This window comes from Triturus cristatus, chromosome 1_2 (assembly GCF_964204655.1).
Source record: "Triturus cristatus chromosome 1_2, aTriCri1.1, whole genome shotgun sequence".
Lineage (NCBI taxonomy): Eukaryota > Metazoa > Chordata > Amphibia > Caudata > Salamandridae > Triturus > Triturus cristatus.
In genome coordinates this window covers 220,598,442-220,625,190 of record NC_140580.1, presented here as the reverse complement: position 1 = coordinate 220,625,190, position 26,749 = coordinate 220,598,442, and the positions used below count along the sequence as shown (strand labels likewise).

General features: G+C 46.9%; 1 protein-coding gene across 8 annotated transcripts in view; it reads left to right on the top strand.

Moving 5' to 3' along the window:
• The window catches only part of USP54 (ubiquitin specific peptidase 54), a 1,650,598-nt gene that overhangs the window by 853,635 nt on the left and 770,214 nt on the right, over positions 1 to 26,749 (top strand). For all 8 annotated transcript variants that reach the window (XM_085603496.1, XM_085603494.1, XM_085603495.1 and 5 more), the window contains one exon: positions 1,349 to 1,517. In XM_085603496.1, coding sequence (XP_085459622.1) covers positions 1,349 to 1,517 — 169 coding nt within the window. The remainder of the gene's footprint in view (positions 1 to 1,348; positions 1,518 to 26,749) is intronic.

Here is a 26,749-nt window from a genome sequence, read left to right as displayed (position 1 = left end):
AGGTTCCTCCATGCCCATCCTCTAACTGAATGGAACCAAATAAAAGATATTCAGAACGTCTCCAGGACTCACATTTGGTCAGCCTGTTATAGACTTGGAAGCAGCCATTGTCGCCCTACAAACACTTCCAGAATCTAAACTGCAAGCTATGACTGCACTGCTACACACTTGAGCCTACATTCTGCATTGGAACAAGAACTTCTCCTTTAGTTCAATGGGAACAGCTGTTGTGATATGGCTTTTATGTAAAATTTGTAGCAGTAGATAAAACCTGGACTCGTGAATTTAAAAATGGTGAAGAGGAGTAATATTCATAGTAAGCTAGTTCTGGAAACAGGAGTAGGTCCTATGAGTTTAACGGTCTACTTTATTTACCAATGTTTTACTAGATACCTGTTGTTTTGTAAATTATTAAAGAAATTGTATTAATTGTATTCAGATGGTAACAGCCTAAAGTAGCGCAAATTTTTGTCCAAAAGGTAGAAAAATGCTGCATCTCTTCGTTAGATCTGTTAACATCTTTAGGATTACCTATGAAGTTTCTAAATGTGCCAAATGCCAGCTGCAGCAGCAATCATGTTTTAAGGCATCTACAAATGTGTGCCTAATGGAAAACATACCTAGAAGTGACAGACAACACCACTGAAAACAGTGCCAGATACAATGACCGGAGCTATGTCAAGGATAAAATGGCAATCTACAATCATGTGGTGGGAAACAAACATTGGCAAAGCCAATAGATCTCGCCTATGATATGTACTGCCTCTGCCGATGCATTTTGTTCATGCTGTACACAGTACCGCATGAATTTACGAATCCAAAAGGGATCAGTAAATTAGCAATAAAAAAGTAATAGCATGAAATCACTTTGTTTTTTTAGCATAAAAACATTTTAAAACTCAAGGAAAATATAAGGCTGTGAAGGTAGTCTGTGCTCCAGGGGTAGTGCAAACATTTGATGAACAAGGCAAGCCACTGAATAAGAAGCAAGAAATTTAGAAATGATTTTAAAATCAACCAGCGGTAAGGAATTAGTGGGTTTTATGCCCTCTGTAAGTACTTAGTAATCTTACAATAGGTCTTTTTGAACCAGACAGTTCTGCTGTCTGGTAGGCTTGACCTCAAAAGTTGCCCCAGTTGTTTACATATCTTTGGCAGGAGACATAAAGTCTAGTATAGCCATTCCCTTCTATGGCCAAGCTTGTACTTCATTGAATATAGGAATTGCTCTTATGTGTAAATTACCATTACCCATCTTGTTTCTTTATATCTCAAAAGCATTACCAAAGAGAGCCCAGTGGGCTCTAAATCCAATCTTGTCACCTTTCTTTTTTTTGTTTTGGTGTAGATTGGGCCAAAATGGAAAGATGTTGTGACCAAATGTATCAAGGGACATTATCAACCTTTACTGCTTCTTTATGCTGATCCTCGGGGTACACCGGTGTCAATGCTAGATGCCTCCTCTCAGTTGGATTTACGGCAGTACAGCAGAACATGCTATGACAGTGAAGATTCAGGTAATTCTGTTTCCATTCTCTTACTGCTACGTTCCATGCAACCCTATGATTTTAAAATGTATATATGACCCAAGAAATTAGATAAGCAGTTGCTGTGGACAGGCGAGTTTGAGACTTAGGATTTTATTTAGAGTATGGTGGATGGGATACTCTATCACAAATGTTGCAAATATCCTGTCTGCCGTATTACAAGGGTCATAGGCTATAATGCACTTGCAAAATGATGGATGAGAAATCCACCACATTTCTAACTGAGAATCCTGGCACCAAACTAAACAAGGCCCCTAGACGAATAATGAAGAACATAATTTGTGACTGAACAAGCCTGTCAAATTGTTAAAACTGTGTTCGTAGCATTTCTGGCCGTAGGGATACATGCTCTGCATACTCTAGTCATCTGGAGTTTAACTCGAATGTTTGCAACTTCTTGTTGTTTGAAGAAGTCTTTCTAGTCATATCGTATGATGAGACTTCCCCCTTAGTTGGCCATGTGCATAGACACCAACTCCATTATTAGGTTTTTTTCCTCCGTTATCAGGTTCAGACGAGTATTGGTGGTGCTTTCACACTCAACGTCTCTGACGTTCATTGCATCAGGCCCATGCGTTCAAATCTTCTACTCCTGTAGCAGAGAAGACATCTTTCTTTGATGGCTGTTCCTTTCCTGCTTTCTCAATGTGCTACGGAAACCGTTACAGAAGAAGAACCCGACTCTACGAGAATGAAGCAGCATAGATGGTTATGAAATAGACAACCTTCAGGAAATGCCCTGAGGGCTATGCCAAATACCCCTGGGTCAACCTCCACAAGATCTGTAAGCTCTGTATATGCTAGACGACAATGCCAGGTGGCCTTCTGAATAGCTTTGAGGTGCAAAAAGACCCTTCGTTAATGGTGAGACAGACCCTGGGTGCACTTCAGGATGTGGTGGTCGACAGAAGACAAATGCAAAAACAACAATTGATGGACAGAATGCAGAACAATGTCATACATTCACCCCAGTACAGAGATCTGGGCCTAAATCCATCGTTTTTTTGCTCACCATGCCATTCCAGTTTGAACCCAGCCATATGCAAATCAGTCTTGACCCTGTGCCTCATGGGAACAGTCCAGCCCGAACTGCCAAGCCAGGTCCTCCCTGGACTGGAAACAAGCATCCTAGGACCGGTTTCGGGGTTTCACCCCTCTTCAGCCAGGATAGCTTGATTCCAGAGGCATGGAGAGCACGGGACTCACGTCTGAGCATACCCGTCCCACTCGGGGTGACAAATGCAAAAACAACAATTGACAGAAGACACACATGACATCTTGGGCGAAGCCGACTCCTTCGGAACCAAAGAAGAGGACGCAGGTCATCCGGTGTCCTGGCCCATCATCCCACCCCACCGATTCCAGCTTCTCCAAACTTGAAGGTGGTCTTCTGAATAGCTTTTAGGTGCAAAAAGACCCTTCGCTAATGGTGAGACAGACCCTGGGTACACTTCAGGATGTGGCGGTCGACAGAAGACACACATGACATCTTGGGCGAAGCCGACTCCTTCAGAACCAAAGAAGAGGACGCAGGTCATCCGGTGTCCTGGCCCATCATCCCACCCCACCGATTCCAGCTTCTCCAAACTTGAAGAGGGAGACATAGGCGATCCATCTACTTCAGTTGGCACTGTCCCTCACTTGAAATCAATTTAGAGAGCCATGAGTATGGTTGAAGCCAAAGCACATAAACGTCTCACCAAACTGCATATCGTTGCCAATCTTGGTCCCAAAGGGGTGAGACACTGACCCCCATGTACAAGTCATTGCTGCTTGCAGGTCCTCCACTAATTTGAGTCTAGCGTAAAGGCAAGGCATCAGAGCTGTGACTGGATCTAGCCAAGAGCTCTGACCCACATTGTGCTTTGTGTCTGAAGAAGCCTCCAGTGCAAAAACATTCTTCCAAGTCCTCGTGTGTACCCCATCCCTGTTTGATGACAAAACCTCCTCCCACGGTGGACTCTGAGGTCTCAGACAGGCACATCCTTCAGAAGCTCCAAGAAGCGCTAGATGAGAGATGGATAATTCTCCATCCCCATACTGGTGAGATCTTTTGTGCTCCTGCAGAGACAATGACCAACAAAAGAAGGCTAGCCTTCCTGGACATCCTCGTACCGGATGACTCTTCTGAGCCTGCACAACCCAAGAGGCCTGCACAACCCAAGAGGCCTAGACACAAACATTTCAGCTCTTCACCTCCGCTGCCTCCACCTCTCTAACTACTGTCACCTCTACCATATTCTCCACTTGGTCACCAGAGTCCTGCTGTGACACTGGCAGCCCCAGTCCCTATTCCCCAGCAAAGAACTACTATGCCCCTTTTTTTTTACTGACAGTCTACAGAAGATCCTTGGGAAGATGCAGCATATCATTGGGGTTAGACAGCAGGCAGCAGCACACTATAAGGAAGGTCTCCACACCATTCCCGAGACAATGCGTTCTGGTGGAGACACTCTCTAGGACTGAACTTTTCGTCCAGTTCCTTCCTATGTTGAGGGACATGTTAAAGCACTCCAAAAACCTTTATGGAGCCTGTTAAATTCAAGGTTGTTACACCTAGAGCGGAGAAGAAATTCAAACCTTCTTCCTCCGACTCCACATATATCAGGGAACATGTCCTACCCAGACTCCCTGTTGGTACTTTCCACCCACAAACTGGCCATTCCTCAAGTTACAGGCCATACTCCCCTGCCTAATAAGAAGAACAAGCTGCCGTCTAGTGCATAGCCAATTTCGTGGACCTTCTGTCTCGTTATGACAGGGCTCAGTTGGAGCGAAGGGAGGGAAAACTGCAACACGTTCCTGAGGAGATTGTATCAAAGTGTAAAATAATCTCCAGTGCCACCATCCGATAGACCCTTGATGTATTTGACATGGCAGCTATAGAAGTAATCACCCCTATCACACTCCACATGCACTTCTTGCTTTGTATATGCAGCTTTAAGTTCAACAGCATCTCGTCAACCTTCCAATCAATGGAGAACACCTCTTCATCCCACAGGTTGATGAGATGCTTGAGAAAAAGGGCACTTAAAAGCCAAGGCTGTGGTTGCACTACAGACCTTGGCAGCTAGGGGCTTGTTTCTGAAGCCACAATACAGAGGGAAACCAAGGCCACCTATCCGACCAGACCCAGCCATGCCAAATGCAGTAGCAGGCTTACCACCAAAAAGGGAGAAGAGGGCACATGCTGAGCTCTTTCCGCATAAACAGTTGCAACAAATGCAGAAGGACCCCTGGGAAATGAACCTCTACCTCCAAGCCTAGACTTACTACAAGGGTTCTTTTCTTGTTGGGAGAAAGTTACCTCAGACAAGTAGGTTCTGGCAATTATTGAGCATGATTGTTGCCTACAACTCCCTCAACCTCACCAGACATTCTCCCTTCACACCCTCAGCATGGAGCGCCTATGTCTTCTACTAGATGAGGTTCAGACTCTACAGCTCAAAGGAGCAATAGACCTCATGACCCCGTAACATCAGTGCAGGGGGATTTAATCCCTTTACTTCGTCAGTCTCAAACAGGATGGCTCCCTCAGGCCTATCATCAACCTCAGGCCTCAACAAAGGCATCCTCTCTGAACATTTGTATATGACCACCCTGCAGGATGTCATCCCCCTGCTGCAACAAAGCGACTTCACGGCCACATTAGGCCTGAAGGTCGCAAACACTTTCATATGCCCATTCAACTGACTCCCCATCGCTACCTCTTCTTTGCATATCAACACTACCAATTCAAGGTGTTGTCCTTCAGAGTCACCACAGCCCCAAGTATATTCACAAATTTTCTATCTGTGGTAGCCGTCCACCTCAGAATGGGGTCAGTCATGTGTTAGCCTAACTAGATGATTTGCTGATCAACAGCGCAGGCAGGACTGCCTATCCCACACCCATGCAGTTATATTCCTGCTCCACAGCTTGGGATTCATCATAAATGCCTCCAAATCTCCTCTTCAATCCCTTCAGGCTCAGCCCTTTCTATGTGCCCATTCTAAAGCAGTCAAATCATACACAAAGAAAGAAAGGGTAGCAACATTTCAACAGCTACTGCCTCCTTATCAGCCAAATTGCGCTTTCATAGTGAGAACAGTAATGCACCTTCTGTCGATGGTGGACTTCTGCATAGCTAAAGTCACTCATGCCAGACTGCTCTTGAGTCCGCTACAGGAGTGCCTCTAGGCACAGTGGTCACAGGCAGAGGGTTGCTGGAATGATCTAATGTTGTTTAGAGCCAGCACCCATCACTCTCTGCAGTGGTGGAACAACAACAAACTTTTGCAAGACAGACCCTCTGTGGATGAAGTTCCACAGGTGACCATCACCACAGATTTATCAATCACAGGCTGAGAGGTGCACTTCCATAACATGATAGCCCAGGGTCTAAGACCACCTCATCAACAAGGTCTCCATCAACCATCTGAAACTTCTAGCCATCCAGCGAACCATCAAGACATTATTTCAGGACATTCAAGGAAAGTTATCCTAATAGGACCAGACAACATGATCGCCATGTACTGTTTACACAAACAGGATGGCACACATTCCCCGCAGCTTTCAACACTGGTGAAGCAGATTTGACATTGGGTGATTCCACATTGGAAACAACTTCTAGCATAGTACCTCCTAGGGATAGACAACAACTTTGCAGGCCTGCTCAGAAAGGGAGGGGTGCAGCTGACTACTCTCCTTGCTTTTGATTAATTTGCAGTAGCTTATGTTTATTACTGCATGTAGTTTCATGTTTAAAAAGGTTATGAAGCTGAGTTCAAGCCCATCGCTTCAGAGGGTACCTCCTCTCATTTGTTTTGAAAGGGCACAGGAGAAGTAGGGAACCAGCTGCAGGCAACAGTAAAGGTTGGCACACTGCCTTTCAACTTGCAGCATGCATCTGGTCAGCAACATAATACTTTTTCTAACTGTGGTTTTAAAACTGGGAAAATCATACAACAAATTGTATGCTAGAATATAAAAAAAAGTATTAAGATTTTAAAAATCTAAATTGTTTTAGCACACTGAAGTGTTTCACCTAATGCATCATATTTATTCAGCTGCATTTATTAAAAGTGAGAGTTTTTAAACATCAGCTGAGAAACATTCCTGCCCCCAACCCCTGCCCTGATGACTGGTGCCAGTGCTTAACTTAAACCTGGGGCCTCCACTGGCACTTATTCTTGGGAACTGGTACTCCTTTTGCTAGTGTTGTTGGTGCCAGTCTCTATACAATCCTCTAAATTCGGGAAATCTCCTATGGCTGCATGTCCTTACGCTACAGAGTGCTATATTTCCACCCGGGATGCCGATCCTTCATTATGATGCGGTCTCCCACTCGATTGCCCATCACCTGTGCCCTTCGCGCCTGGCTCGCCTTCTCATTGGAGGTTGCTCTCCATGCCTGCGCGGCAATTTGATCTAGGTCATTTGGACACCACGACGGGTCTGCAGGAATGCTATCCCAGGGAGCCCTGCGGAACAGCAGATGCGATGTAGCACACCGTGTTGTGCAGTGGGGTGTTTGACGATATGCACTCAGGAACTGTTGCAGGCACTGTTCTGCATCTTCACCTCTCTCCACTCTGATTCGCAGGGCCCGGTTCACGGTCCGCATGAAACGGTCTACCTCTCCATTAGCTTGCGGCCACTGCGGAGTGATCTTGCAATGCTTGATGCCGTGGGATGCCAGATACTCTTGAAAGTCTCGACCCTGGAAGGGGGGCCCATTATCTGATCGAGTTTCCATCGGAAGCCCCATCATCATGAAGATTCTGTTCAGGGTGGACATGACCTGGGGAAATGCGATGGACACCACTACCTCCATGACTGGGAATTTTGAGTGTGGTCAATCAGTCTTCAGAGATGTTCGGAGAGGGACGCCAAGTTGGGGATGAAACGTCCACAGTACGTGGCCATTCCCAGGAAACTGCGGACCTCTGTGGGCGTATGGCTGTAGCCATTTTTGGGTCGACTTGAAAGCTGTTTCGTGAGAAGATGTAGCCAAAGAATTCCACAGACTCCTGATAGAAGGAGCACTTGGCTCTCTTGTAGAGGCAAGATGGCGGCCGCGTGAAGTGGCTGAGAGCAGCAGATCGCAAGAGAGAGATGCCGATCGAGTTGGAGAGAGAGCGCTAAACCGTAAAGCTGTAAGCTGAAAGTGCTTTGGGAAAGCTTGCTGCACAGTACAGCACGGTGTGGGACTCAATCGTTACTTGAACAATGGAATAATGCTCCTCTTACCTACCGGCTCCAGAGCCCCTCTCCTGTGGACGCTAGCTGCTGCCGCAGTTCGTATATCTCGCCGCTGACGCTCTGTTGCTGTTTGGGGGAGGAGACTGTGTAGCGGAGCGGAACTCTGCGCAAGTTCGGTCTCCGGAGGTAAGGAGTCGAGTAGGATTCAGGACTTGGAGCCACGCCGTCCGTGTCCCGGGAGAGACACCTCTATGACTAGGAGAAGGGTTCGTACGACGAGACCGGCCATTATGCCTCCCAAAACTGCTAGGGCAAGCCCGGTAACACAGAAAGCGAAGGGAGGGCTGGCAGGTGGATCGGGGCAGGAGGGGTTGGCTCACTCCACTAGAACTCACTCTCCCCTTGCTCGGAAACAGCGGATAATTGGGAAGACTCGTCAGGCTTCTTTCACCATGTTAACGAATATGTTTGTCAAATTAAGTAAGGAGAAGAGGGTGAATGGCGGTCAACATCAGATGTCCCCAGGGAAAATACAGGAGCCAGCTCTCAGGGTAGGAGGAGCAGGAGCGGATAAGTTACGGACTTTTGACGACCCTCTAGCTGAAGGAGGACCGGTGGGCGGTGCCTTGAGCTGTGTATCCGAGGACTCGCCCAATATTATTAATATTTCGGTTGTGAATGAAGCACTGGCTTCCACAAAAGCGGATGATGTCACAAACGCTGGTATTCAACCCATCAGCAGCATTGGCCCCCCCGAACTTGGCAACGAACAACAGGGGGAGGAACACGATAACCATGTAGTCTGTGAAACCCTCGAGTCTGTTTCTAGGGGGTCCACCCTAGAAGTTGAGAGGCTGGGGCAGGGGCCAGTTGAAAAAGTACCAAGTGAATGCTTCTTTTCAGTATCTGAAGATGCTGAATGGTCAGACGAGGAAGAAGAAGATCAAGAAGAACAAAGCTTCGTATTAGAGGATAGTACTCGGGGCACAGGAAGTGATCAAGAATCTGAGCTGCCTACTACCACAGTACGGCCCACTGTTGGTCCTAAAAGTTTCAAGAGTCAGGTTAATCAGGAGCTTAGATGCGAAGACTCATCGGACAGGCCACTACAGGGGAATTTCACCCCAGAGACATCTCAGGCATCACTATTGGAAATAATTCATCAAGAAATCATAGCTCACCGTGAGGAGACCCGCCAGGATAGTAAGAAATCACAAGCAGCTATGAGAAAAGTGCAGGGGGCTGTGAGGAAGTTATCTAAGGCATGTACAACATTGGGCGACAGGGTCTCCAATTTGGAAGAAAGGATTGTAGCCAAAGAGGCTCAGGCCACTGAGGCAGTGGCCAAAGTGGATGCTCATAACTCGCAGCTTTCAGACATACAGTGGAAGCTCAAGGATATGGAAAACAGATTGAGGCGGAGCAACCTCAGGGTCTTGGGGATCCCTGAGGGGTCCGAAGGCTTAGATATCAGAGCTTATGTTATTAAACTGTTTGGTCAAGCCTTTCCCGAGCTATCCAGCTGGAACTGGCCCTCAGAAATTCAGAGGGTCCATCGAACCCCGTTCAGATTGCGCAGAAATACGAAAGAGGGTGACAAGCCGAGAGCTATCCTGATCTTTTTTGGCAATTTTGTTTTAAGGCAACTGATTGCTGAGATGGCGAGGCCGGATATGAGAAGATCTAGTGAAGGAGTGACTTTTTTTGTTCGCCCGGACTACTGTCATGTCACGGTAGAAAGGCGATGGAGACTTCGGCAGCTCATCAAACCTTTCCAGGACAAAAATTTGCAAGCCTATCTGATCAATCCAGCCCAGTTGAAAGTTATTAAGGAAGGGAAGATTAATTATTTCTCCTCTGAGATTAAGGCGAAGGAGTTCCTTGATGCCTTGGGCTAACTGGGCCAATTGGGAGTACTGAATTAAGGGAAATAATTCTAGCATTGTATTTCGTCAGGTTTTGTTGATAAGCATAGGTTTTGGTTTGTCTTTTTGTCTCTCTCTCTTCTTTCATAATTTAAAGGCTTTAGTGAAATGTCTGGTTCCTGAGTTCATTTCGGCCTAACTTCTCTCTCTTGCGACCATGCTCGCATCACATGCTCAGACTCTACTGAGCGCCTCAACTATGGGTAAGGTGTGGGGGTGCAGGGGGGTGTGGGGGGGGGTCTGGGGGTGGGAGAGGGTCGGGGGGAGGGGGTTGGGGTTGGGGGAGCGGGGGGAAAAAATTAAAAGAGAGTTTATCTGGTGTGGTAGGGAGGTAGTTCAAACTGAAAGATGTAGATGTAGTTGTAGTGAAGGCTATATGTGCTGGGGCTCTTGCCTCTTTTTCTTTGGGTCTTTGCATAAATTTGTGTTGAATTCAGTTGGGTGCTTTGTGGTTAAGGAGGTTTTAAAATCATGAGAATGGCTAATATCAATATTTGTACTGTCAATGTTAACGGGCTGAACAATTTGAAAAAGCGTCAAAATTTGTTTCATTTTGTTACATTTAACAGGTTAGATATAATCTGTATACAAGAGACTCATTTACCTTGGGCCAGCCGTAATTTACTCTGTATGAAAGGGTTTGATATTATAGCCTGTACCACACAAACTTCCATCGTAAGGGGGGTCGCAATCTTGGGTAGAACGTCTTTGGGGGGGCAAAGAGGGTAAAAAGTGACAGAATGGGTAGGTGGGTGATCGCAGAAATGAATTTTGGCTATACAATCTGTTCAATATATGGTTCAAACTGTGATGACCCGGATATATTCGATTTGTTGGAGGAAGAATTAGCGGACTGGCCAACCCCATTGATAGTATGTGGCGACTTAAACATTTCCATTGATGGGCATAATTCACAGAAATATTCTGGGCGGAAGCCAAGGGTTTTTAGGGCTCTTTCCTCTTATTAGATCCCATGGGCTGGAGGATGTTTGGGGAACTAGGGAATCACAGAACCCGGGCTACACTTATTTTTCATACCCGTTTCAAAAGTACACTAGACTTGATTATTTCTTTATTTCGTCGTCAGCACTGAGTAAGGTTTGTATTAAGAAGCTCCCCAGAATAATATCTGATCATAATCCTCTAATTCTTTCTTGTAGCGTAGATATGGTAGGGCGAACCCGCACCAATTGGACCTTCGAAAGAAGACTACTATCTGATCATAGATTTATAGATCATATTTTAATATGGACCAAGGAGTTCTTCGATCCCAATCGATATAGTACCTCAAGGAATGCGGTGTGGGAAACTCTTAAGGCTGCTTTTAGAGGGGAATCAATTAGCTGCTCAGTGAATTTAAAGAAAGTAGATAAACTGGAGCTGGAAAGGTTAATGATGGACTTAATCAAGGCAGAGGAGCTCCATGTTAGAGATATCGGAAATGGAATAGATGGCTCGGAAAGCGTAAAAAGTTTGACTATTATTAAAGCTAATATACAGAGATTAGTTACACAGAAGGAGGTAGGTGAGTATCAGGCTTCTAAGGCCAAGCGCTATGAGACAGGTGAGCAAGCAGGTAGGATTCTTGCCCTACGTATAAGACAGGATAGAACGAGGAACGTAATTTCAAATATACAAGAGGATGGTAAAAATTATTCAGAGCCTCAAGACATCCTTAGAGTCTTTAAAATTTTTTATCAAAAACTGTATGACTGTGAAGATCTCCCTAACGATCAGCAAGATCATCAATGATGTGAGTCTGATAATGGAGGAAGAGTTCTTGATGGATCACTTAGGGAAAAACTGGATAGAGACATTACTGAAAATGAAATTAAGGATGAGCTTGCTGTCGGGAAGGCTGCAGGCCCCGATGGAATTCCCCTAGAAGTCTATAAGAATATTGAATCTGAGATTGTTCCTATCTTGTTGGATTTGTTTAATGGTATCCTGTGCACAGGCATTATTCCCGATTCGTGGAAAGAGACTAATGTAATCATTTTCCACAAAAAAGGCAAACCTAAAGAAAACCCAGGCTCGTGTAGGCCTATATCACTTATTAATGCAGACACTAAACTGTATTCCAAAATTTGGGCCAAAAGGTTGGGGGGGGTTATTGGCGGTCTTGTATCCCCCTGGCAGCATGGGTTTGTGCCTGGGCGGGGCACTACAGATCATATACGGAGAGCAATCGCTCTGTTTGACACTCACGCTGCCGGGGGGGCGAGATGGCCATGATCCTCCTCGACGCAGAGAAGGCTTTTGATCGCGTAACCTGGGATTATCTTTGGGGTATTCTTGAAGATAGAGGATTTGGTATAAAAGCAGTTAACGCTATCAGAGCCATGTATAAAGATCCGGTAGCCAGGGTTTCAGTAATGGGTGAGAGTTCCGAGAAAATTATGATTAGGAGAGGCACTCGTCAGGGCTGTCCCTGCTCCCCGATACTCTTTGCGCTATATATAGATCCTCTGATCTATAGAATCTTGAATTGTCCATTGATTTGCCCAGTGATTGTTAATGGGTATAGTAATAAGCTGCTGGCTTATGCCGATGATCTGGCGATTCTTACGACTCATCCACAGCAGGCGATGACGGCACTAGTAGAGTTGGCAAGAGAATTTGGTAAAAGATCCGGGTACTTGTTAAATGAGGGGAAGACCCAGATTATCGGCACTAAAAATATCATTAAGTCAGATGATAGATACGTTGATTCTGCAGTTTATTTAGGGGTGAGGATTAATGCAGCAGTAGATAAGATCAATACAGAAAATTACTGTCCGCTTATAGGCTTAATAGAAGCGGAGCTAAAAAGACTAGATGTTCTACACCTATCCTTGGTGGGGAGGGTGAATGTTCTCAAAATGGCAATGTTCCCCAAGATTCTTTATTTGTTTCGTGCTATCCCCCTCCTGTTGGAGGAAAGATTATTGAAGAAGTTGGAATCAGTTTTCAATAGGTTCATATGGCAATATGGGAAAACAAGACGATCCATGATGCTCATGTCACTCCCTCACAATAGAGGTGGAATGGCCCTTCCAAACCTTCGACTGTATCATTACTCTTCCCAGTTAGCTCAAATGTCAATTTTATTTCAATTAAATGATAATTTACCAGGGATTCAGGGAGACAGTCAGGACCCCCCAACTATATTCGAGCTTTTATTGGGGAAGAAGGCTGTAGGGCTACTTTTGAGGGAAGTCGACCGTAGATACTATACAAAGGTTAGGCTCAAGATTGTAAGCGGGATATGGGGGATGTGGAAAGCTATTCAAAAGCTGTTAGAGATTCCCAAAATCAATACATATCTGTCTTTATGGAATTCTAAAATGTTTCCACATCTGGATACAGGTATGCACTGTCAATTTTGGAAAGAGCATGGAATCGGGACCATCGGGGATGTGTGGGAAAGTGGAGCGGTTATTGGGTTTGATGTAATTCAGGTCAAATTTGGGGTACCACCAACTCACTGGCTTCTCTATAGTCAGCTATTTCGGTCGTTAAGGGCAATTAGACCGGAAATTACGGCAACTACACGCTGCCCGTTATTGGATTACGTAGGGAATGGGGGAAATAAAATTAAACATATCTATAGTCATCTTATGGTGGGTATACAGGATGATATGGAAAAAACCGAACATGCATTATCCATTAAGTTAGACGACCCGGATGTGGATCTTGATTTAGAGCTTATATTAAACAAAAAATTGCTACGTTCATCTAATTTAAGGGCACAGCACTTTAAAACACTGTTTAATCTGTACTTTACTCCAGCCAAATTGTTTTCGTGGGGATTGGTGGAGAATGACAAGTGCCCTAGGTGTCAGACTGGCCCAGCAGATTTATTACATATGTTTTTTGAATGTGATAAGCTATCCTCGATACTTAGAGAAATTTCAGATTTTTTGGCTGGACTGTTAAAATGCAGAATTGTTCTATCCTCTACACAGGTGGTGGTAGGTGTAGATAGCAAAGCGGAATTGTCTAACTCTGCTGAAGCACTGGTATTTGTTTCGGCTGCTGTGTTGTGCATCCTTATTTCAACAGGATGGAAAGACCCTTCCCCACCCACCTTTCAAATGTGGATGGCCAGGTTCCTAGCGATACATAATATTGAGTCTTGCCTATATGATCAAAAAGGGAAAAGGATAAGGGATATGGGCAGAAATATGTGGGCTCCTCTTGATAGCTGGAGAAGATCAAACTGATGATTTATGTAGGGGTTATTTTCTGATTTTGTATTATGTAATTTTTTTTTTAATTAGTTTGGTCGTAGAAGAATGTGTATATTTCCTACCATTGGCTATTTGTATTGACTGATTGGATTACCATGTACACCAGGAAAACTTTCAATGAAAAAAAAAAAAAAAAAAAAGGAGCACTTGGCTCGGTTAAGGGTCAATCCATTGTCTGTTAGCCACTGGAGCGCGTTCCTCAAATGTACGTGCTGGTCTTCCAGAGTTTTCAAGAATACCAGGATGTCATCACTCAGGTTGATGACCCCCTGTAGCCCTGAGAGTGTCTCTCGGATGGCGTTTTGAAACACCTCAGCGGCAGACAACACCCCGAAACTCAGCCTTTTTTACCTCCGCAGCCCCACGTGCGTGGATAACATTATGATGTTTTTGCTCTCTGGGTGAAGTTCCAGTTGGTTGTAGCCGGCGTTGAGGTCCAGTTTCATGGACCACTTGGTCCCATTGAGATACTCCACTATGTCATCCATTGTGGTCGTGAGGTGCCGCTCCCGCTTCACTGCCAGATTGGGAAGTTGCATGTCAACACACAGCCAAATTGCTCCGGGCTGCTTTGGCTTGGGAGTGACAACCAGGGGCGACACCCACGGGGGTGGGGTCCGAGACCTTCTCAATCACCCCCAGCTGTTTGAACTTCCGCAATTCTTCCTCCACTTGAGGGCGTAGATGAAACAGTACTCTCCTGTGCCGGAGCGCAGTTGGTTTGACCGTGGGGTCGATATGCAGCTTGAACAGCAACCCCTTGAGGCAGTTCAGGCCTCTGAACAGCATTGGGAAGTCCTTGAGGATGTCATGTGCATGTAGATCGTGCACTTGGTTGGCAAAGAAAACCAACTCCAGGTCCTTCGCTGTGTGACAACTAAGGAGTGTACCCCTTTTCCCTTCGGTGACATGGAACCACGTTTGGATGCGGTGTCCTTCGCTGGCCACTTTGACCTCGATGACCCCCCGCAGGGGAAGCAGCTCATACCCTCATATGTATAGATTATTGCTTTTGAGGGTGACAGTGGTGGTTGTGGGGATAATCATTCGTACTGGTTGCTGTCAATGGCATTCACCAAGGCTCCAGTGTCTACGAGCGCCTTGACTGTAGACCCAGCCACCACGATGGAGCACATAGGTGGGGGTCAACGACATGTGCCATCCCAGCTCACGAACGATACTACGAAGACGTCATCATCGGTGCCTAAATGGAACCCTTGCAGGGTGGAGTCCGTCTGCTCCTGTGGGTCTTCCAGCGACAGCTGCCTGACTGCCGTCGACATCCCTCGCTGTCCTGAGGCATTAGTTCTGGTTCTTCCGCTCCGACACACTTTTGCGAAGTGATTTAGTTTTCCACACCGGGAGCAGGTCCTCCCCCTTGCAAAACACTGTCCTGCTGGCCGGTGTTCGAGGCCACAGTTGCAGCATGTTCCTCTGCGCAACAGCCTTCCGGTCCCACGAGGCGCTACAGGGCATCAGTGAATTACATCTATTCTCTCCTCCTTTATTGCGTGTGGCCGAGCTGGACCTGTGGGGTTTGGATGACAGTGTAGGGCCGCTTCCATGCCGGGTTGCCTGAGTATCAGGCGGCGCAGCGTCACCGATTTACAGCCCTGTATAATTTGTACTCTGATTTCTTCCCTCTAGTCAGGGACTGTACAGGAGCTCGCCAGCTTCCATAGCCGTGCGTAGAAGACATCTATCGACTCCTTCTCCCCTTGCCTCGCCTGGTGGAGTTTGAACCTCTCAAAATCGGGGTTGATCTGAGGGTCCAAGGGGGTGTTCAAGACCGCAACCGCAGCATCATAGTTGTCGTCAGTCCCAGTGTTTGGAAAAGTTTCGAACAGGTCATATAATTCACCTCCCCGTAGCACATGAGTAGAGATCTTTTCACTCTTCCATCGGTTTCTCCCATCCCCACAAAATAGTGATCTAACCGGCCAATCCACGACTTCCAGCACGACGCAGCCGTGGCAGGATCAGCCAACTCACTGAAAGGGGGCAGGGGAGCTGCTGTTGCGTGGCCCGGCGTCTGCGGGGCTTTCTGCTGGGCTTGCTGAAGAGCTGGCTGCGGGGTTGTTGTAGAGGCACCGGGGCACCCGCCCCATCCGGATTCTGGGTGCTCATCTCACTCGGTGCACATGTGCGAGCAGGCGCCAGCGCATAGGTTGGCTTGTGCCTGCTTTAGCCAATCCCTGATGGTGACATTGCGTTTTCTGCAGCGCTGAGGGACCGAATGGGATCTAGCACTTCTGTCTCCACAACAACGACCAGGTGTGGATGCCCTCTCTACTACACGCTATGTTCAGGACCCCTGCCTTATTCAAGGCTTATTTTCAGGTGTGTGACACTGCTCAGGAACCTTGCCTTAGCCAAGGCTTATTTTCAGGTGTGTGACACTGCTCAGGACCCTTGCCTTAGCCAATGCTTATTTTCAGGTGTGTGACACTGCTCGCTCGTGGGCTATCCTGTGCAGACTTCAGGCTGTGGAGGGTGATATCAGCGGCACCGGGGTGGGGCAGGTGCACATGTGCATGTGTTTCAGAGGGTGACGGAAGGACGCGGCCTTACACCACGCGTTCTCGCTTCTTCTCCCTGTTTTCGCCTGGGAGGTGTGCGCTTGAGGGGGCACTCACTGATGAGTCACGTGACCGTGACTCAGGCCGTGGGCTCCGTACTCGCGGCCCCACTGACCCTGTAGGTGCTACCGCCGGATCTCTGTTCTCCCGCTGTTTTCACCGCTGAGCACGCGTGGTGGGCGCCCGTAGTCTTGGTATCCGTCACGGCACCGCAGGGCCTGGCCACGTGTGCACGCGGCGGCCGATCAGTACCACACTTTGCTACAGCGGGCTGGATGGAAGGGCACAATCCGGATGGCAGACGTGTGGGTGGCACCCGCCTTGTCACCAGGTGTCTCGGGCCGCTACACATGAAGCAAGGTAGGCCTAGGGGGCAGGATACACTAATGACGACACACACACAGTGATATAGTGTGGTCCAAGACCCAGAGCAGTCATGCGCCCTTTTATTTATACCTTTAGGCACGCCGCTCTCTGGGTGCATGCGAACTGCAACAAAGTATAGTGCGGGCTGAGTGGCTCCGTCCCTACATGCGGCACGGGCAAAATACTGTACCGTAAAAAAGGAAACTTTTGTGCCACCTGCCCTGCTAGTCCCCATTACTGTGCAACCTCTCTAAGTGGCAAGTAGTCTCAGGGTACCGAGGACGGACCCTGAGCTAAGTGCTTGGCGGAGTCTCAAGTTTGTGGCAGAGTTGACCCTGCCAGTGAATTTGGGCCACTCAGAGCCTAGACTGTGCATCAAGCTGCCCAGCATTCATGTGAAGATTCAACAGCCATTTACAGAGGCTCAGACTGCCCGTGGCTGAATGAAGACAACACAGCAGGCTGCACAGAAAGGGCTTGGGAAGGGTCAGCAGGTAACCGAGGCTTGGAGGTGAGATGCACCACAAGCCATTGCAGGATATGCTGAAGTGATCCTCTTTGTATGGAAAGAATGACCTTGCTCACTCATGCCTCAATTCTTGCTCTGCTATTGCCAAATAAAACCTAGTGAAATGAAACGGAAATGCTGTCCGCCTTCAGGCCTAGCACTGGTCCTGGGACTGCTGAGTAACGGCAGGGGTTGTCTACCTGCAGCTCCGAGGGGGATATCCTTGCTCCATGCTCTGCCCAGGCATTGCCAAGTGCAGAGTTTGCCACTGTTGCTGGATAAAATACTAACCAGAGGGAGTAAGCCACTGTTTTGTAACCTGTGAAATTTGGAATAGTTATAAAACAACTGTGTATTAAAAAGTATATCACTCATGCATTTTTAAATACTCTGGGGATTTTTAAATAAATATTTTCAATTTTGACACGTTTTAAAATATACATTTATTTTTAAAAAAATCCAAGACACGTAAAATAAAGACAGTTTTTAAGTATTTGTTTTCTTCAGAAAATCATTAGTGTAATGATTATGTGGATTTTACGGAGGTTGAAATGTACTTGTGGCAAAACGCTATATTTAAACTGTAGTTCCTAAGTTTTCCTACTTGGAGCAATGAGAGGTTAGTTCTTGCTGGATGCTTCTAATTTCCAGGTACATTATTCTGTGTCTCTGTTTCTTTGTTCTCATTTGGGTGAACAATAGCGCCTAATGCTACAACGATGGGCTAAATGACAAACCACAATTTACTTGTCGAAGGAAGAGATCAGCCTGTCTGTGGGCCTCTTCCTTTCATTTGTAATTTATGCAATCAAACAAAATTGTAGGGGTGCTTCCACCTCAGAGAGTTAGGCTCTTGAACACCTGAGATGTGCATGCCTGAGAAAGGAGAAAAAGCAGTGGTCAAGGCGAGAGACAGATGAAAGCATGACTGGAAGGGAAGGAGGTGAAAGCAATATCAGCAAGAGAAAAGAAAATGAAAAAGAGCATGGAAGAAGGGAGAGAGGACAGCCAATCAAATACAGTGGGGGATAGAAGGCAAATTAGATGTGAAAGGGGGAGAGATGGGACATAGACGAACAAAAGCCGTAATGGAGAAGAGAGAAACAAAACAGAGCACAATATAAGTTAAGTAGAAAGGGAGCTGATAAGGACTACTGTATAGACAAAAAAGAATTGTGGTGTAGGGCAAAGGGGCAGGGCTTGGATATAAGGGTTTAGGAGTGGATAGAATGAAGGGACAAAGCACATTATAAATAGTGGGAGAGGTGAGAGACCAGAGAAACACAAAGGAAAGAGAGAAGGATTACAGAGTAGTAAGGATAGACAGTGGAGCAAGTAGAGTTGCATCGGTGGTAGCTGTGGCCACCAGGCCACATCGCTGATATGAATGAATAACAAATGGTCACAACAGAAGGCAGAACTCAAGTGGCTTCTGCAGACGGAGAAAAGCACTGCAATGCTATTGCCAATGTCAGCATGCATTGAGGATCGACATAGGAAATAGTAAGGGTGAATGATAAAATGCATCGTAAGTGCAATAAATCGGTATGGTCAGCAGTAAGTGGCCTCTGTTACTGGGGTGTGCGATTAGTATGAGGGAAGCATGCTTGTCTGCTTCTGGCCTTGGTCTCTAGTCAAAAGAATGAAACAGGCAATAGAACTGTAGAAAGCAACTGCTGGCAAAAATTATCATACACAAATATACTTGTGTTTGTGTGTAGGTATACCTAGGCAAAAATACAGTGCACTGAGCTGTTGCTCTATGCATTACACTGAAATCAAAGTTTTCCATGACTGATAGTATGCTGTTAAATCCACCATTTGAATCTCTTTTCTTTTTTGTTTTGTTTTAAAATTGTCTTTCAGGGGAAATCCCCTCAACCCCCCTCCCCCCACCCTTTTCAGTTTGGGCTTGCTGGCTCACACATTTTCATCAGGTCTACAACTTCCACCACACCACATTTAAAATCCATCAGCCGCCATTACATGCTTCCGTTGTTGTGGTGTGCCAGAGATAGGCTTTTTTGCCACTAACGAACCTTCGCCTCCATCTTTCCACACCCTCACTCCATGGTCAATGCTCTACTGATGAACTGGTCAGGAATCTTTGCCTGCACTTTTTCTCCTCTCTCACTTCTCCTGTACATAGTTGTGAAGCATCTGCAAATATTCCTCACTCTCATCCTAGTGGCTAACACTTAGGCCGAACAAACGTAGTTCTTAATGCTCCTAGAGATATCTCACTCCCCATGAGAAACTCCCTAACCAGCAGGATCTTGTCACTCAGAACACAGGCAGATTCAGACAACCAGACCCCAGGCACCTCAACCTGACAATCTGGCTCCTGAGGTCTTGGAATTTGGTTACCTCAGTCTGCCTCAGGGTTGTAAAACATCCTGAAGGAAGCCCGCAGACCTACTACTCGGGCCTACTATGCTGTAAGTGGAAAGGATTTGTCCATTATTGCATCTCCAACACATAGACACCCTTAAACCAGTGATCCAGGATATTATTTGCTTCCTCCTTCTTTTTACAATAATCAAGACTAGCCTACACATCTGTATGCCTCCACTTAGCCGCCATTGTCCCATACATGGAGAAAAATAAACACTTCACTTTTCAGAATCCCTGTCATCATGGGTTTTCATAGAAGGCAATAAAAGGGTCACTTCACCAGGGTTCCACTGACCCTGGTTTGGAACCTGAAAAGCGTTTCTTCTCAGGCTTATGGGCCCTCCATTTGGGCCCCTACAGTCTTTCCCTCTACAATTCCTCTCATATACGGTCACTTTCCTTGTGGCTACAATTTCCTTAAGGTGTACAAGTAAATTACAGACCCTTACACTTGAGGAGCCTTCTTTCAAGTTCAAAACAATAGGGCCATTCTCAGGACTGAAAACTTTGGGTAGGAAACCTAGGGTGTAATCTCTCTATCTCAATCAAACTATAGCACTCCCAGTCTATTTCCCCCAACCACACTCGTTTGGAAAAAGGGCACTTTATACACTTGACGTTAAACATGCCAATATGTATTACATTGACAGGACCAAATCCTTTATCAACACCCAACAGTTTTTCATTGCTTTTTCTAAACCCCAGAAAGGTCATCCTATAACAAAGCCAGAAATAGCCAGATGAATTGTAAACTGCATCTATACCTGCTGTAGTGTCGGTGCTGCACACAGATGACACCGACACACTTGAAGGTATGTTTAACGGGAGCTTTATTGATAACGCTCCGTCCTGCTCCTGGATTACCCCTTAACTGCCTCCCTGTTTTACCACTCCTCCCCTTCCACTGGTGGCCTCCCCGATCCCTTGGACTCCGCAGGTCCTTGCGCCCCTGCGTATCTTTTCACATCATTACATCTCCCCCTTCTTACACAACTGCAATTAACTGATACAGTTGCCACAAAACAAATCAACAAACAAACGACCATAGCTACAGTTCTTCAATGAGACGGGTAGGTCTTCGATGGATGCGCTGTGGCAGGTGCGCTACCTCTTGAGTGGGGTGCTCTATCTCATCAGAAGGGATGGGAAGCTGATGCTCACTTCCCATCATATGAGTGTCCTCCTTCATTGTACTTTCTGGCACAGCCAAAGTCTCTCATGTGGTTGGTGTGCATCTATGGAAATGAGACACATTCCTTGTTATTCTCTTATCATCTGAGACAGCCGTGATCATAGTTCCTTTTTGTTTTGTCACTAGTAGTGGGCGAGCCTGATATCGACTGTCAGCCTTTCGGTGTTGCTCTTGCCGCACAAATACCCAGTCTCCTTCCTGAATGAGGGATGGGTTAGCTTTCCGACGACTGTCCGCATATTCTTTCATCTTGGCTTTCTTGAATCTGTTTCTTGCTGCTAGCTCTTCATGATCTGACTTCTGACGAGTGCAACAAGTTGAATCTTCCCATGTCGGTATTCTTGTGCGTACTGTGCGTCCCAACATCAGGGTTGCTGGACATCTATCCGTGGTATTGTGTGGTGGTGTTCGATATGCTCGCAACACTTCATTTAGGGCCGTTTGGACATTGCGCCTTGACAATTCTGCTTGCTGTATGGCCTTTTTCAGCATAGCCATAAATCTTTCTACCATCCCATTGGCCTGTGGCCACAGGAGGGTGATCTTCCGATGTTTAAAATTGAAATGGTTGGCAAAAGCAGCAAACTCTTGTCCATTGAATGGCAGACCATTGTCTGTTTTTACTACTTTCGGTATACCCCATGCTGCGAAGACTTCATCCAACACAGGTATTGTGGTAGCTGCTTTGGTTGACGATATGAGATGAGCAATTGGGAAGTGGAAGTATTCATCCATTATGACAAGAATGTATTTGCTTGACTGCAACGGGCCGTAGAAATCTACTGCGACATGTTGCCAGACACCCTCCGGTAGTTCTGACAGTTGTAAAGGTGAAGGTGGCTCTTATCGACTAACTAATTGACATTGAGGACAGTCCTTCAGTGTGGATTCAACCAGCTGATCCAGAGAAGGAAACCAGACCCATTCGCGCAACGCTCTCTTGGTGGCTACAACACCTCGATGTCCTTCATGTGCCAAGTTGACGACACCTTGACGCAGCTACTTTGGAATGATAATCCTTTTGTCTCTTAGTAGGAGACCATCTGAAGTAATGGACAATTCATCCTTTACGTGTCGAAAAGAAGTCAGTTCATGGCTATCAACCTGTTTATTGAGTCCAGATTCGTCTAGGTGTCTCCAGCTGTTCGTCTGGATGCGATGTTTCACATCTTGCAGGGTGGCATCTACGGCGGTGGCATCCAGAATGGCTTCAAGAGGAACTGCAGGTGGTTTTGCTTGCGCCACAACAAAGTGTATGTACTCTTCTGCTAGCGACGGTTTTGATCTGGAGGATGTCGAGACAGGTAATCAGCTGGAGTCTCTGCCTTTCCTGATTTATGGACAATTGTGTATGTGTACTCTTGAAGACGGATACCCCAGCGCTCTATTCTGGGTGGCATTTTGGCCCGGGGATTTCCAAATATCGTTATCAAAGCCTGATGGTCCGTGATGAGCGTAAAGTGTTTCCCATAAATAAACACGTGAATGTGCTCGCAAGCCCAGACCACCGCCAGGCTTTCCTTCTCGGGTTTAGAGTACACTTTCTCAGTGTCAGTTAAGCTACGGCTGGCATATGCTATGATGTGACGTTGATCGCCATCTTTGTCATACTGAGCCAATATAGCTTCAAGGCCCAGAGGACTGGCATCCACAGTGATTTCAGTTTACCGATGAGGGTTGAAATACGCCAGGTTTTTGGCCAATTCTACAGCTTCTTTGATTGAGTGAAAAGCTTGATCACATCTGGTTGTCCATTGGAATGTGTGACCTTGTTTGATTAGTTTTCCCAAGGGATAGCTAAGAGTGGCATAATCCTTGATGTGAGGTGTGCAATAGCTTGCCATTCCTAGAAACGAGCGCACATCTCCACCATCTCTAGGACAAGGGTTATCATTCAAAGCTGCAATTTTGTCAGGATCTGGTCTCATACCTGTGCCTGAGAAGATGTGTCCATAGAACTTCAATGTTGATTTGTGGAATTCACATTTTTCTTTATTGAGAGTTAAGTTTGCGTCCAGGAGGGCGTGACATACTCGGTCTAATGCCTTATCGTGTTTCTGTACCGTTGTTCCGTACACAAGAATGCCATCACTGTAGTTGAGAGTGTTGGGAATGTGGTGAATGACCCATCTGATCACCTCTTGGAAAATTTCAGCCGCAGAAGAAATTCCGAAACTGAGCCGTTTATAACTGAACAGGCCTTGATGAGTTGAGAAAGTGGTGGTGATGTATCTCGATTTGTCATGAAGTACAAGCTGGTGATAGCCCTTATTCATGTCCAGTTTGGAGAATATTTGTGCACCATTCAATGACGTCATCATGTTGCTGATGTGAGGTCCAGGGTGCCTCTCCCTTTCGAATAATATCACCCCATGTCTCTGCGTATGGTGCACGTCGTTTAGTGATCTTGTCTTCTGAAATTAGTACCCGTTCCTCAGCTCGAATCCAACAGGTGACATCCGCTTCCCAGACGGTTCCCAGCGGCGGATTCTGTGCCTTGCAGTGGAGCGCAATCCTCCTTTTGGCCAGGAGAAAGGCCAGGTCTATGAATCTGTGCCCCAACATGTGGGATTTGCGTCTTGGAAAGAGGCCCAAAAGACAAACCTCAGGGCTGCACGTCAAAGTGTGAGACAGCATTCCATTAACCATGTCTACAATCTTGCTCCAATAGTTAGAGAGCAACGGACCAGACCAGATCATATGGTCAAAATCCGCGTTCCCCAGTAAACACCTAGAACAGGTCTGATCATCTCTATTGTAAACCACATTCAACCGGTGTGGTGTGAGGTAAGTTCTATGGAGAATGTTGAATTGGAGGGCCTTAAAGGACGTATTCCTGGAAACGTTTTTTCGGGCTTGCTAGGACCTTCTGCCATTCTTTATCTGACAACGGTCTCATCAGCAGCCTTTCCCATCTCTCCTGTAGGCCCGGCAACGCTCAAGACGACAGCTCCCTTATGGCTAGATAAAGCCAACGAATCAGATGACCCGCGGAGCCCAAGGTCACCACCGCTTCTAGGGCCAGGTGAGTATCCGGTTCACCTGCATCAGTGCCCCACAGCTCCGACACCGCCCCCCAGAGCTTGTGATAATTCAAGAATTGTCCTGGGGGAAGTTCATGATATTCGAGAAAATCTGCCAACGGGAGCCACTCTTTATCTCTGTAACAGTCGCCCACCTTCTGTATTCCCGCCTCCCACCACCCCAGCAGATGTCGCTGTGTAGGGGGGTCCCAGTCCCACCTGAGGAATGCCCACGAGCGGTAGGCTCGGGCATGAAGTAACCTCTCCCGCGATCGTGGCGCACACCTGTCCCAACACTTCACCGCCACTAAGAGTAACGTCCCATATGTTGTATCTTCTGACGATGATTAAGGATCCTAGGACTCAACATAGTATACAAGGCCCCGGCAGGGAGTGATAACGTATTTAAATCCCTGCCATCTAGCCATCTGGCCAACCATTGGAGTTGGGCCACCAAATAATACTCTTCGAAATCTGGGACCCCTAATCCTGCATCTATAAGTGGAAGGTGTGGAGAAGTGTGGCTCAATGGTTAGAGCGGCAGACCCTGATGCAGTGGTCTGGCCCGGGACCAGGGTTCAATTCCCCGCCTCGGCGGGTCTTGTGCTCAAAAATTCCACGGACCTGATAATTCTCGCCTAGGTGCCTATAGTGCGCTATACAAGTATCAATTTACAAGTATCAATTTAAGGCATGAGGTTTGTAGCGACACTCTGTTACAGCCACCATCCCATATAAGGTCTCAAAGAAGTCCATCCAAAGTCCTAAACCACGATTTCGGTATCAATACTGGAAGATTAACAAAATAATACAGTAGGCGGGGGAGCATAATTATTTTCGACAATGCCAATCGAGACATGAGTGGCAATTTGAGAGTGCGCCAAAAAGCCACCTGTGATCTCAATGCCCTCAGGGTGCCTCCAAGGTTCCCATCAAATTAGTCTGCCTGTGTACGGTAAATCTGAATCCCCAAATATTTAAAAGACACAGGTGCCCAAGTCAAAGAAGCCCGCAGGCTCAGCGGCCTGGGCATAGTGTGGTGTAACAGGAATACAAATGTTTTTTCCCCATTTCCCCGTAGACCAGACAGAGCGGCAAACTCGACCAGAATGTCCAATATCTGGCAAACACCCAAAGTCCCATCACGCAAGTAGATCAGAAAATCATCCGCATAAAGCGAGATGATATGGTGAATTCCGTCGAGTGTCACCCCCAATCTCTCGCTCTCCTTCCGCATTCGCGCCGCCAAAGGCTCCATGGCAAGAGCGAAAATCAGCGGCGACAAGGGGCACCCCTGTCCGGTCCCCCTGTAAATGGGGTAAGAAACCGAGATCCTAGTCCCCATTCGCACCAGAGCCATAGGGTTTCCATAGAGCAGTCGGACCTACTGCAACCATTCATCTCCCATCTTCAGCACACTCATGACTGCAAATAAAAAATCCCAGAGTAGGGAGTCGAAGGGTTTTTCTAGATCAATCGCCACGACCACCGCATCTGGGTGGTCTCGCAGGCCCGGGTGGATATAACATGATATAGTCTTCTGAGGTTACTGGATGTGGATCGTGAGGGGATAAAACCACTCTGCTCCGTATGCACTAGCCTGCACATGCGTGGGAGGAGTCTCAGGGCTAGTGTTTTACTCAAAATTTTGAGGTCCATATTTAGCATGGATAATGGTCTGAATTCGGTTAATCTAGGATGTGCCAATTTAGATTTGGGTAGTGGGATCCCTAGCGCTTCATGAAGCGAGGGCGATAGGTGCGTGTCGCGGAGCGCAGCGGCATACATGCGCTCCAACTGTGGAGCCAGAATGTCCATATAGGCACTATAAAATTCGTCAGGGAGGCCATCCGGCCCAGTTGTTTTCCCCTTAGCCATTTCCTGAATTGCTGCCCTGATCTCACCCGACTTAATAGGTGAGGCTAACTGGTCCCTGACAGCTTGGTCTATTTGTGCCAATCGTTGCTCAACTAGGTATGTCTGTAATGATTCCCCCTGAGACGGCCCTGGTGAGCCATATAAGGACTCGTAGTATACCCGAACGGCGTCATTGATGGCCCTCGGGGAAGAAAGAACCTGAAAATCCGTGACACTCACTATGGGCGAACCTCTACCTTCTGGTTTGATTAACCACGCCAGCAGTCTCCGAGCCCTGCCCTCTTCCTTGTGTTGTGTGGCCTGGTATGTTTTACAATCCAGAGCTCTCAGTCTGTCCCAAGTGGCACTGTAAAGGCTTTATACTTCCGACAGTTTATGTTGATTCTGGACAGTATCCGTGGTTTTCCTATCTAGAGTCAGGATTTGGGCCTCCAAGTCTGTCAATTCTTGTGTGACCAGTCGTCTAGTGCCCACAGTGTTGCCCAAACAATACCCCCGCGTCACCACTTTAAACGACTCCCATTCCACCAGCGGTGTGCTGGGGGTTCCCTGATTAATGGAGAAATAATCAGTGAGGGCTTCAGAAAGACCCTGGCGGAACCGATCGTCCTCAAGCAGTGATGGATCTAGCCGCCAACGCGGAATCGGGGCTCTCTCTAGGACCGGGACAAACCGTAAGAGTAGTGGACTATGGTAAGAAAGGGATCTGCCGAGATACTCAGCGTCGACCATCATGGGGGACAAAATGGCCGAACAGAAGAACATGTCAAGGCGGGTGTGTAGGTCATACAGATGTGAATAGTTGGAGTATTCTCTGCATCCTGTGTTCTGTAGTCTCCAAACCTGATGTAGTTCCCAAACCGTGGCTCAGGCTCTCAGTCCCTTAGTGGTGGCAGCCGCCATGGTGCCCTGCAGAGGAGGG